The sequence below is a fragment of the Kogia breviceps genome, chromosome 1 (assembly GCF_026419965.1).
Source record: "Kogia breviceps isolate mKogBre1 chromosome 1, mKogBre1 haplotype 1, whole genome shotgun sequence".
NCBI lineage: Eukaryota > Metazoa > Chordata > Mammalia > Artiodactyla > Physeteridae > Kogia > Kogia breviceps.
The window spans coordinates 72,963,997-72,976,644 of record NC_081310.1 but is presented as its reverse complement, the minus strand read 5'-3'; the positions used below and the strand labels follow the sequence as shown (position 1 = coordinate 72,976,644).

At 33.8% G+C, this 12,648-nt stretch overlaps 1 protein-coding gene across 2 annotated transcripts in view; it reads right to left on the bottom strand.

Moving 5' to 3' along the window:
* Positions 1-12,648, bottom strand: part of MAN1A2 (mannosidase alpha class 1A member 2) — a 166,346-nt gene that overhangs the window by 77,412 nt on the left and 76,286 nt on the right. For both annotated transcript variants that reach the window (XM_059041343.2, XM_067034046.1), the window contains exons 4-5: positions 11,822-11,940; positions 6,258-6,338 (exon numbers count right to left, since the gene is read on the bottom strand). In XM_059041343.2, the coding sequence (XP_058897326.1) occupies positions 6,258-6,338; positions 11,822-11,940 (200 nt within the window). The remainder of the gene's footprint in view (positions 1-6,257; positions 6,339-11,821; positions 11,941-12,648) is intronic.

Here is a 12,648-nt window from a genome sequence, read left to right as displayed (position 1 = left end):
GAGATAAAGAGAAAAATTTTAAAACAATATAAAAACAAATTCACCAAGAAGACATAACAATCCTAAATATGTACATACCTAAGAACAGATCTCCAAAATACATAAAGTAAAAACTGATAGGACTGAAAGGAGAAACAGACAAATCCATAATTATAGCTGGAGGCTTCAAAACTCCTCAACTTAGTATTTGACAGAACAAGTAAACAGAAAATTAGTAAAACTACAGAAGATCAAGCAACACTATTATCTAGCTTGACCTAATTGACATTTTAACCCAACCACAGCAGAATACACATGTTTTCAAGCATACATTCTTTTTGATAGACGATATTCTAGCCCATGAAAAAAACATCAAAAAATTCAATAAATTTGCTCTTTATTCACTGCCAATTAAACAATTAAACTAGAAACTAATAATAGAATGCTATCTGGAAAATCCTCAAATATTTGGAAATTAAACAGCATACTTCGGGGGTTCCCTGGTGGTGCAGTGGTTGGGAGTCCGCCTGCCGATGCAGGGGATGCGGGTTCGTGCCCCGGTCCAGGAGGATCCCACGTGCCGCGGAGCGGCTGGGCCCGTGAGCCATGGCCGCTGGGCCTGCGCGTCTGGAGCCTGTGCCCCGCAATGGGAGAGGCCACAACAGTGAGAGGCCCGCGTACCACAAAAAAAAAAAAAAAAAAAAAAAAAAGCATACTTCTAAATAACTCAGCAATCAAGAAGGAAGAAGAGAAATTAGAAAATATTTTGAATTAAAGGAAAATAACAACATAACATATCAAAATTCACAGGATGCAGTTAAAGAAAGACTGAGAAACAAATCTATGATATTAATGCTTACAAACTACTGGGAAAAAATAAGTTACAAAGATGTACAGCACAGGGAATACAGTCAATATCTTAAAATAACTCTGTATGAAGTATATGCTATGAAAATATTGTATTACTATGTATACATCTGAAACTAATAGAATATTTTAAGTCAACTATACTTCAATAAAAAATAAGATAAAAATAAATCAATAAAATAAAATAAGAAAATGTGTCATATTAATGAGCTAACAAGCTCCAACCATAAGGAAATGGAAAAAAACAAGAAAAAAAATGGGGAAAGACGTGCAACTTAACCCCAAAGCAAGATGTAAGTAAAGATAAAAACAAAAAATTAATAAAATTGAATACACAAAAATAGAGAAAAATCAATGAAACAAAATCTAGTTCTTTGAAATAAAAATATTAATACACTTGTAGCCAGACAACAAAAGAGAAGATGAAATGGGGAACATTACTAAAGACCCTACAGATATAAAGAGGATAATAACAAAGTAACACAAACAACTTTATGTCCACAATTTAGAGGAAACAAATTCCCTGAAATACACAAACAACAAAAGCCACACAAACTACAAATGCCACTCAAGAATAAATAACCTGAACAGTGTTATATCTACCAAAGAAACTGAATACATGCATTTTAAAACTTAGTGAGAAAAACAAAAACAAAAAACTCCAACCCCATGTGGCTTCACTGGGAAATTCTACCAAACATTTAAGGAAGAAATAATACCAATTATACACAAACTTCTCCAATGGAAAAAAAGAAGAAACACTTCCGAACTCATTTTACAAGGTCAGTATTACACTTATACAAAACACACATACACAAAAATATATTAACTATAAATCAATATCCCATATGAACACAGATACAAAAAAATTCTCAACAATACATTATCAAATCAATCCCAGCAATATTTAAAAAGGATAATACACCATGACCAAGTGGGGTTTCTTCCCAAAAATGCAAGGTTGGTTTCATGGTCAAAGACCAACCAGCATGGGTTTCCCTGGTGGTGCAGTGGTTAAGAATCCACCTGCCAATGTAGGAGACATGGGTTCGAGCCCTGGTCCAGGAAGATCCCACATGCCACAGAGCAACTAAGCTCGTGTGCCGCAACTACTGAAGCCTGCACACCTAGAGCCTATGCTCTGCAGCAGGAGAAGCCACGACAATGAGAAGCCCATGCAAGGGAGAGCAGCCCCCACTCTCCACAACTAGAGAAAGCCTGCACACAGCAACAAAGACCCAACGCAGCCAAAAAAAAAAAAAAAACCAGCATAATTCACATTATCAACAGATAAAGAAGAAACACCATATAATCATCTAATTAAATGCCATAAAAACATTTGACAACATTCAACATCCATTCATGATTTTAAAAACCTCAGCAAATAGAGGAGTAGCAAGGAACTTCTTCAAGATGATAAAGGGCATCTACAAAACAACAAAAAACCCTATGGCTAACATTATGTTTAATGGTGAAAAACTGAATGCTCTTCCCCTGATATCAGGAACCAGGCAAGGATCCACTCTCACCACTCCCATTTAACTGTGTATTTAGTGAAGGTTCTGGGAAATGTGATAAGGCAAGAAAAAGAAATAAAAGAACTATACAAATAAAACTTTTCTCTATATAGAGAAATAAAACATCTCTGTTCACTGATGACATGATTAGTTACAAAGAAATTCCCAAAGAATCTATTAAAATCCATTTAAAAGTGACTAGAATTAACTAGTAAATTTATGATAATCTCAGGCCACAAGGTCAATATAAAAATCAACTGCATAGTACACAACAATGTGAATGTTATTCTTTTATGTTATGTACATTTTAGCACATTTTAAAAAATAAATGATAGTATCAGAAAAGTTATCTAGAGAAAAACAAAATGTCTTGAGCCAGCTGAAAATTTAAGTCTTTATTAAAAGGTTTTTTAAAGCAATTGTATTTATATATACTGGCAGCATATATACAATGAGCAATTGAAATAAAATATACAGTACCACTTTTAATAGCATCAAAAATATGAAATAGGTACAAATCCATCAAAATATGTATAAGATGTGTAAAAACTAGAAACACCAATGAACAAAATTAAAGAACTAAATAAAGGAAGAGATATGCTATGTTCATGGATTGGAAGATATCAATTTTCCCTAAACTTACTGATAGACTCAATATAATCCTAATCAAAATCCCAGTAAGAATTTATAGAAATCAGGAAACTGATTCTATAATTTATATAGAAAATAAAACTAGAATAGCCAAAACAATTTTGAAGGGGAACAAAGTTGGAGGACTCACACAACCTGATTACGAGACCATAAAGACCATGATTTCAATTTCATAAAGCCAAATTATGAACACAATGTGGTAACAGCAAAAGGACGGACACACAGATCAACAACAGAGTCTAGAGGTATACCCACATTTGGTCAGTTGATTTCATATATGGTCAACTGCTTCCAACAAAGGTGCAAAGTCAGTTAAATAGAGAAAGACTAGTCTTTTCAATGAATGGTGCTAGAATTTTTGGATATCCATATGGAAAGAAATGAATCTCAACCTCTACCTCACAGCATATAGAATTTAACTCAAAATGGATTATAGATTTAAAATTATAGTAAAATAAAACTATAATACATTTAGAAAAAAAACAAGAGAAAATCTTTGTGACCTTGGATTAGGCAACACTTTGTAAATAAAATACCAAACATATGAACCATAAAAGATGAAACTGATAAACTGGACTACTTCAAGATGTAACGTCAGTTCTTCAAAAGATACTGTTAAGTCACTGAAAAGCCAAAAACAGAGAGAAAATATTTGCAAACACATAGGCTATAAAAGTCCTATGTCCAGAATATACAAAAAACTCTCAACATTCAGTAATGAGAAAACAAAAAAAAATTGATGGCCAAAGACTGAACAATTAAAGAAGATATATGAATGACAAATAAGCACATGAAAAGGTGCTCAACATGGTTTGTCATTAGAGAAAAGTAAAATAAAACCACAATGAGCTACTAATACACACCTATTAGAATAGCTAAAAATAATAAAACAACTCTCAATACCAAGTACTGGTCATGATGGAAGGCAACTATTTGAAAAAGTCTGGGGAGTTCTTCCAAAGTTTACTTACCATTTGATCCAGCAATCCCACTTCTAGATAGTTACCCAAGAGAAATAAAAATTTATGATCCCACAAAATCCTAATGCAAATATTTATAGCAGCTTTATTCAGAATCTCCAAAACTAAAAACCAATCCATTGGTGAATGGATAAACTGTTAGAGCCACACAATGGAATACCATACAGCAATAAAAAGGAATGAATTACTAAATACATGAATAAATCTCAAATGCATTGTGCTACATGAAAGAAGCCAGTACTCCTTACTGTACGAAGAGAAAACAGATCAGTCGTTACCAGAGGCTGGTGATAGCATGAGGGGTAACTGTAAAATGGTAAAAGGGAATTTTCTGGGATGATAGAATTCTATATCTTACTTGTGCTGGTGCTTACTAGATTGTATGCACTCTCAAAACTCAAAGAAGTATACACTAAAGTGGGTGAACTTTACTCTATATAATACCTCAATAAACCTGACCAAAATATCCTATTGATTAATTTACAATGATTTTATTCATAAAAGCTAGGTCAGAGTTTCTCAAAGTATAGAACCAGCATCTCCAAAATCACCTTTAACACAGAGTACTTTATTAAAACCATAAGTAATGGTTTCCACCTCAAACCAACTGAATTTCGGTCCTGTGAGCAGGGCTTGGAACCTTCATTTTTATAAAACACACTATGTGACCCTGAAACACACTGAAGTTTGAAAACCTCTTTGTGAGAGTATAAACCTTTTATTTTATTAAATGGGAACTGAAGTGTTCTGACAATTGAAAGATAGGTTGGAGGTATAATCAAATTACATAGTAAAGGCTGACAGTAAAATCATATATTAAGTAAGATCAATGTTATTTATCTAATATTACATATTAAATACCATCATCTTCAAACATATTTCTTCTACAGAAAAAGTCTTACATGGGTATCTCACTCTTTACACACAAAAGCACACAAAGATAGATGAAATAATTAAATATAAGCATATAAAATCATAAAAATCCAGAAGAAAAGCGGAAATATTTGTTTTGTAATGATACAGTCATAGGGAAGGCTTTCTAAAGACCAAAATCTAGAAGCCATAAGGGGAAAAACAATCCTAAAAATGACTACTTTAAAGTTAAACACAAAAAATAAAAACTGAAGACAATATAAAAATCCATCTTTACAATACATATAATAAAAAGTGAGTTTTCTTAAATTTACAAAGCTATCTTACAATCAATTAGACCAACAAATATATTAAATCTATGTGCCAAGTAGTTTCTCAGAAAACAAAACAGAAATGACTATAAGCTCTTCCTTTAGCTTCTCTTTCTCGCACTCTCCAACCCCACTCTTTAACCCATCTGAGTAGTAAAAAGCATTTCCTACACCCACTTCCCCATCACCGTAAGTCTCAAGAGTGTCTGTGTGTATTACACCAAGACTTCCATAATGGAGAATGCAGAGTTGTTGTTTTGTTTTGTTTTAATTTACAGCAATAAATTGCACTCAATTTCTAAATAGGCAGTTTTATTAATTAATTTTTGGACTTAGGAGGATCCATATTCATTCTTACTGATTCACTCCTTAATTCTAATCTTATTAATATATTTTCTACTTTTGTTTCAACCATGTAATTAATTGCAATGGCAAATCCTGGAAGGATAACTCCTACAGAGGAGACAGTGTATATAATGCTAGGATCTGTGATGAATTTGTTTCACTGAGATTCTCAAAATGGAAAAATCATTATTCCCAAGAAACAGAGCTCTACCTGAAGATCTAGTTATTTCAGCAAACCTGTAGATTAGTTCAATACTAAACAATTTAAAGAGACGGCATGGGGCTTCCCTGGTGGTGCAGTGGTTAAGAATCCGCCTGCCAATGCAGGGGACACAGGTTCAATCCCTGGTCCGGGAAGATAGCACATGCCGCTGAGCAACTAAGCCCGTGCACCACAAATACTGAGGCTACACTCTAGAGCCCACGAGCCACAACTACTGAGCCCACATGCTGCAACTACTGAAGCCCGCATGCCTAGAGCCCATGTTCTGCAACAAGAGAAGCCACCACAATGAGGAGCCTGCGCACCGCAATGAAGAGTAGCCCCCACTCGCCGCAACTAGAGAAAGCCCGCACACAGCAACGAAGACCCAACGCAGCCAAAAATAAAAATAAATAAATAAATTTATTTAAAAAATAAAAAGATGACATGATGCTAGGGAAATCTTTCATTTTACTAAATTCCATTCATAACCCTTTTCCCCCCAAACAACATATCACTTGATTTTGCTCACCTCCTCTCCTGAAAGGTAATATGCTGCAAGTAGGCCTCCAATAAATCGAATGTTGACTTCAAACACAGACACCTCTGAATTCTGTAAAAACATAATGAAAATATTCACATGTACATAAAGCTGTAAAGGTTTCAAAATATCTTCAATCCTTCATATGTTTCTCACAAACATGCTGGGGAGAATGTTTTTTTCCACGTTCTATGTCCTCGTTTCTCATGCAACTGCAATCTCACCTCCCACTTGTTAATGTTACTGAAACTCCTCTACTGCTGTCAGCACAGCTTCCTAATTGCCATAACCAATGGGCCATTTTCATGTGCCTTACATATTATTGTGAAATTATCAAGGTATTTGATGCTATTGACTATTCTCCCTCATGAAAGCCTCTACTTCTTGAATTTTCGAATAGTGTTCTCTCTACTGGTCCCTTTCTGTTCTAATCACTACACTATAATGTCCATTTTTACTTCTATCTCTCCTCATGAATTTTAAATGTTTTTCTAGTATATGTAACTTAATCAATGTTAAAGGAGGTACCAAAAAATAATGGCAAGATGATAGATTTTTCAATTAATAATGTTGAAAAAACTGACTCCTAGGTAAGAATTTAATTTGGATACTCATTTCATATATATATACATAAATTTCGTATATATATGAAATCCAAATGATTTAGAAGTAAATACAGAAGAAAACTGAAATTAAAAAGTAGAAAAAAATGTGACAATATATCTATACTTCCTTGAGAAAGCAGGTACTTTGTAAGCATAAAATCAATAGCATTGATAACAAATGATGATAGAAGGCCTTGAATTTCCCCATAATGAAAATTACCTATAAGAAAAAAAAATCATGAACAAAATTAAAAGGCAAACAACAGAACGAAATTTGCCACAAGTATAGCAGTATTAATAACCCTACCACAGAGTCTATAGGTTTGTATTTAGATACGGATAAAGATATTGCTGAAGAAGATTCTAATGCATGGAAAGAAATTAGAAGTGGCAAAGAAAATAACCAAAGAATCCACAGAATATACAAAATTGACTAACAGAAAAATAACATTCATAATTAATTTTTAAGTAAAAATTAAAAGGAAATATATATTACCCTGAAGTCTTTCCAACATTCATAGGCAGAAGACATCATTTGCTAACACAAGCATAATTCTCTAATATAGAATTTTCATAATATAATGTAATTTTTTAATAACATAACTGTTATCCTACCCCATCCTCGAAAGCAAAGTGGTTTATACTACTTCATATTTTCCCAATATATAGCATACTGCAGGGTACATAGTAGACATTCACTAAATATAGAGAGGAAGGAAAAGAGGGAGAGAGGGCCTCTCTCCACTCACTAGAACAATAATACCATCTAACCATTTTCCCTGACTTCATCCTTACCCTCTTCTCAGCACTCTACTTATTCAGCACCATACAGTTACAGCGGTGAACCTTTTAAATCTTAAGTTAGCAAAGGTTACTACTCTGTGCAAAACCTTACAATGACTTCTGGTTATACTCAGAGTAAAATGACTTACTAGACCCAACATAATCTGATTCCCCACAACCTCTCTGACATCATCTCCTACCAATGTCCCTCTGACTCACTTTATTATTACCCAATGGGTCTACCTGCTGTTTGAGAACTGTCAAACTCACTTCTGTGTCAGTCTTTATACTTTACCTGCAGATCTCTGAGCAAATTTCACTTAGAAAGTTTTTCTGACCACACAATAAAAAATTGTGAAGTAATCCCTCATCACTAATATTCCTTACCCTGTACTATTTCCCCAATTAACACTTACCATCATCTGAATATTATATAATTCTTATTTGTAAAATTCATACCTTCCCTCACAAGAAACAGAAGATAAGAAAAGTTTCTAGAGGGAGAGAAGGGAGATACTGAGGGAGAGGCATTATTCACAGGAGAAATGACTGAGAATCTTCCTAAAATGATGAAAACAAAAGTCCTCAGACTGATAAAACATGAGTCCTTTAAGGAATAGAATAGTCTAAATAAAGAATGGTAATGGAATTATAGAACAACAAAGCAAAAAAAGAAAATATTAAAACAAGGGGAAAAAAGACAGATTACCTTTTAAATATTAAACTGATAGAATACTTTTCAATAGCATAACAGAAACAGGAAGACAATAGAACTGTATCTTTAAAAGGTTAAGAGAAAATAATCATCAACCTCTAATTCTATACTCAGCTATAATATCTATTAGGATAAAGCTTGGCTCTCTCATATCCACATGGCTTCCCTTGGGTCTCTTCTCAGAAACGTTACCTTCAATATCCAATGGATATAAAATAGCAACCTCTCACCACCGCTTACTCCAATCCTACTTACTCTTCTTTAAGAGTAAGCACTTATCACTATCTGACATGCTATATTCAATGTATCTTGAATATGTATTTATTACTTTTCTCCTCAAACTAGAATAGAAACTGGTATAAACTAGAGATAAGACTCTGTTTTGTTCATTCCTGTATCCATAGATTTAGAACAGTGTCTGTCACAGAGAAGGCACTCAATAAATATATTTATTTATTTATTCATTACTTAATTTGGAAGTTTCAAATACAAGTTGGGACCAACTAGACAACAATTACACATAAGACAAGAGTGAGATGAGCTAAATTAAAGCATTCTAAGATCCTTATGTTTTTCAGAAGAAGGATAGAGAAAATGATTAATTTTAAACTTTTGTAAGTATACCTATTAAAATTTTAAGGGTAACCCCAAAATGAATGGAAATTCAAAGTATAAAGTCAAACTAGTAGAGGGAAAAAGAGACATGAAGTAATTTAATCCAAATAAGATAGACAGAAAATAAAGGCAAATGAGAAGTACAATAATGATACAGGTAGTAAAACAATGATTAAAAATTCAACTCTAAAAATATGTTACACTAAATGTAAATATTTCAAGCTTAACAGTTAAAAGACTCCAAGACTAGATAAAAATAACAAAATCTAAATATGCACTGTATGTAAAATATACAGGTAAAACATATAACACAGAAAGGGTAAAAGTGAAAGAATGGAAAATGACTGTGCTGATTATTAAGCTATTTTTTCTCAGCTTCAAATCCATCCTTCCACACTCTACTTCGGTATACTGAAAGTAGAACTCTTCAAATGCATCTGGTTTCCTTATAAGCCGTGCTGATGATAGAAGGTTCTACAAAGATAATACAAAGCTGAAGGAAGAAAAAGGAACTTATTCCTTCCAGTCTACTTCTAGTTTCTGACAGTGTCAAACCAGCCATGGTTCTTCACCCTGGCGGTGGCAGTTGGTTCCAGGTTACAGTTCCCCTGCCACAGACACATTCCCCAAATTAGCCTCCTTGTGCCCTTTAGAGATACCAAGCTCTAACTAGGTACCCCCTCCTCAGAAGTCTAAGTCCCAGCTCTGAGAAGTCCCTTTTAAGAACTCCTAAGGTATTAAAAATAGAGTCTCAAGCTAGTAAATTTTAATGATCTCAATCTCTCCCCATTGTTCTCACAGTTCCAGGCATGGCAGCCATTTATTGTAGTTACTACCTCTTGTAATACCACCGTGTTCTCTTTCTGTCTTTTCAGTGCCCCATTACTTGGTTAACAATTCTAAACACTAAATCCTCTAATTTAAAAAACTGTACAGTTCTGGTTCTTGATTGAGCCAACTGACACAATGATATACCAACAAATTATTAGGCATAATAAAGCTGCCATGTTAACAAACAGGAGTATTTGAGACTCACAAATGCCAATTCTCTCCAAATTAATGTATAAATTGAATGTAATCCTCATCAAAATTTCAACACAGTTTTTCCAGAGCTTAAAAGAACAAAGAACTGAGAATTGCTAAGATAATTTCCTAGTAGAATAAGATCAGATACCAAGATTCAGCTATAGATATTAAGCTTTTCTTATAAAAATAGTTAAGACTATAATAAATATTTAGACTACTAAAATATTGATGTAGGGATAAAGAGAAAAGCCAGTAGAAAAGAATAGACTAATATAACTAATACATGACTAATGTGGCATGTATAAATAGCAGAGAAATAAATGTGCTAGGATCAATTGACAGTTGCCTATCTTAACCCACCCACAAACAACTATATAAGGACTAAAGACTTAAATGCAAAAGCAAAACTTTAAAACATTTAGAATTAAATACAAGAATATATCTTCATGACCTTTAAGTACATAATCTCTAAGAGCTACATAACTATACAGGGGAAAACAACCTGCATTTCTCAATCCCCTGTTACAGTAAGGTGGGGCCACATGAGTTAGATTCACTCAATAATATACAAGCAAAAATGGGGTAAACAAATTCTGAGCAGTCACATATCTTTTCTCTATCCCTTCCTCCTTTATGCAACTGGAAGGTTTATCCACCTTATCTTGAGGACTCATCTTGTACCATGAGGTTGAAGCTTTATACTGAAGTTGACAGAATAATAAGACAAAGGATCCTAGGTCCTTGGTCATTGAGGAGCTACCCAAACCAGCCCTAAACTGTTTATCTTTGTACTTTACTTGCATGAAAGAGAAATAAACATGTATCTTGTTTAAGCTATTTTATACTAGATTTTCTGTCATTCACAGCCAAACCTAAACCTGATAATAAAAACTGTTCTGAGCTATGTCCAAAATGCTAAAATAATATAAAAGAAAGTAATCAGTTTTTGCCTGATTAGCATCAGGAAAGGCATCAGAGAAGAAATCATTGTGGATTTAAATCACAATTTGAATGATACAGAGTTTGCCAAAGAGAAAAACACATAAGGAGTGGCTTCTCACTACACTCAGAAGGAACAGCAAGTAAAAATATCATGAAAGACGAAAATTAAAATGACAAAATAGTCCACACATCTTTTAGGTGAAAACTGGTAACAATGAAAATAACTGCTAACATTTACTGAACAATGAATATGTACCAGATTATTTCAAATAATCCTCACAATATTGCAATAGGATAGCAATTTTATGACAGGTTTAGAAAGAATAAGTAGCACTTACTTATAGGTAGGTGTCCCAAGTAGCACAAGAATTGTGGCTGTGCTGGGCTTCAAACCTAAGCAGCACTACTTAACAACTATGTCAAAATGCTGGAAGGATGAGCATGCGCCTAACTATGAAGGCTCTTCAAAACTGTGCCAAATCCACAACACTGTAAATCAACTATACTTCAATTTAAAAAAATAGATTTTTTTTAAAAACTGTACCAAATCATTATTTGTTTAAAAAATAATAAAACACTTAATATTTATAAAGTAATTTATAGTTTCCTGATGTTTCTAATTCAATGTGCTTTTTTTCCCTAACTCTTATCTTAACACATGCAACACATTACCTTAAATGATAAGGGTAAGAAAAGGAAAAGGAAAATGGTGAGAAAGGGTGTTTATTTTATGCAAAAATTGAACAACTGACAATCGCAAAAGAAGAAGGGGGACTTAGGATTTCCTTAAACTGCTAGTATAACACTCAAAACTATTGTTACAGTGTCTTTTCATAGTCAATGGAATAAATTATGAATTGTATACTCACCACGCTGAAATCAAGGTTGTTTTCGATCCATTTTTGCCCATCTCGGAATTCATCATGAAGTCCCATAATATAAAGGGTATCCAAAGCATCTACTATAGTAGCACCCATTTGTGAACTTCCTATATATGGGGGGAAAATGTCATTAAAAAGATGCCCTTCATAAAAGGTCTATTTTAATTTTTTATATTTAAAAAGTAAATCAGGACTTCCCTGGTGGCACAGTGGTTAAGAATCCGCCTGCCAATGCAGGGGACATGGGTTCGAGCCCTGGTCTGGGAAGATTCCACATGCCGTGGAGCAACTAAGCCCGGGAGCCACAACTACTGAGCCTGCACTCTAGAGTCACAACTACTGGGCCCGTGTGCAACAACTACTGAAGCCTGTGAGCCTAACCCCTGTGCTCTGCAACAAGAGAAGCCACAGCAATGAGAAGCCCACACACCACAACCAAGAGTAGCCCCTGCTCGCTGCAACTAGAGAAAGCCCGCACGCAGCAATGAAGACCCAATGCAGCCACAAATAAAAATAAATAAATAAATTTATTTTTTTTAAAAAGTAAATCACAGTAGAAATATATGGATGAAAAAAAATACCCAACATGGTTCACTTTTCTATAAGAATAGATAATATACATTGTTTAAAACATTTTCCTAAAGATGACACATTGATAACTAATAGGAAGATAAAGGAAAACTAAAATTATAATTCTCCTTAATTTTCTTCCTGGTCAGAAAATGAGATATGTATCTACTTAACTGAGATAGATTGGGGGGAAAAAAAAGAGGATTAATTTAAGAAATGGGGAAGGTGGTTCAAGATGATAAGCT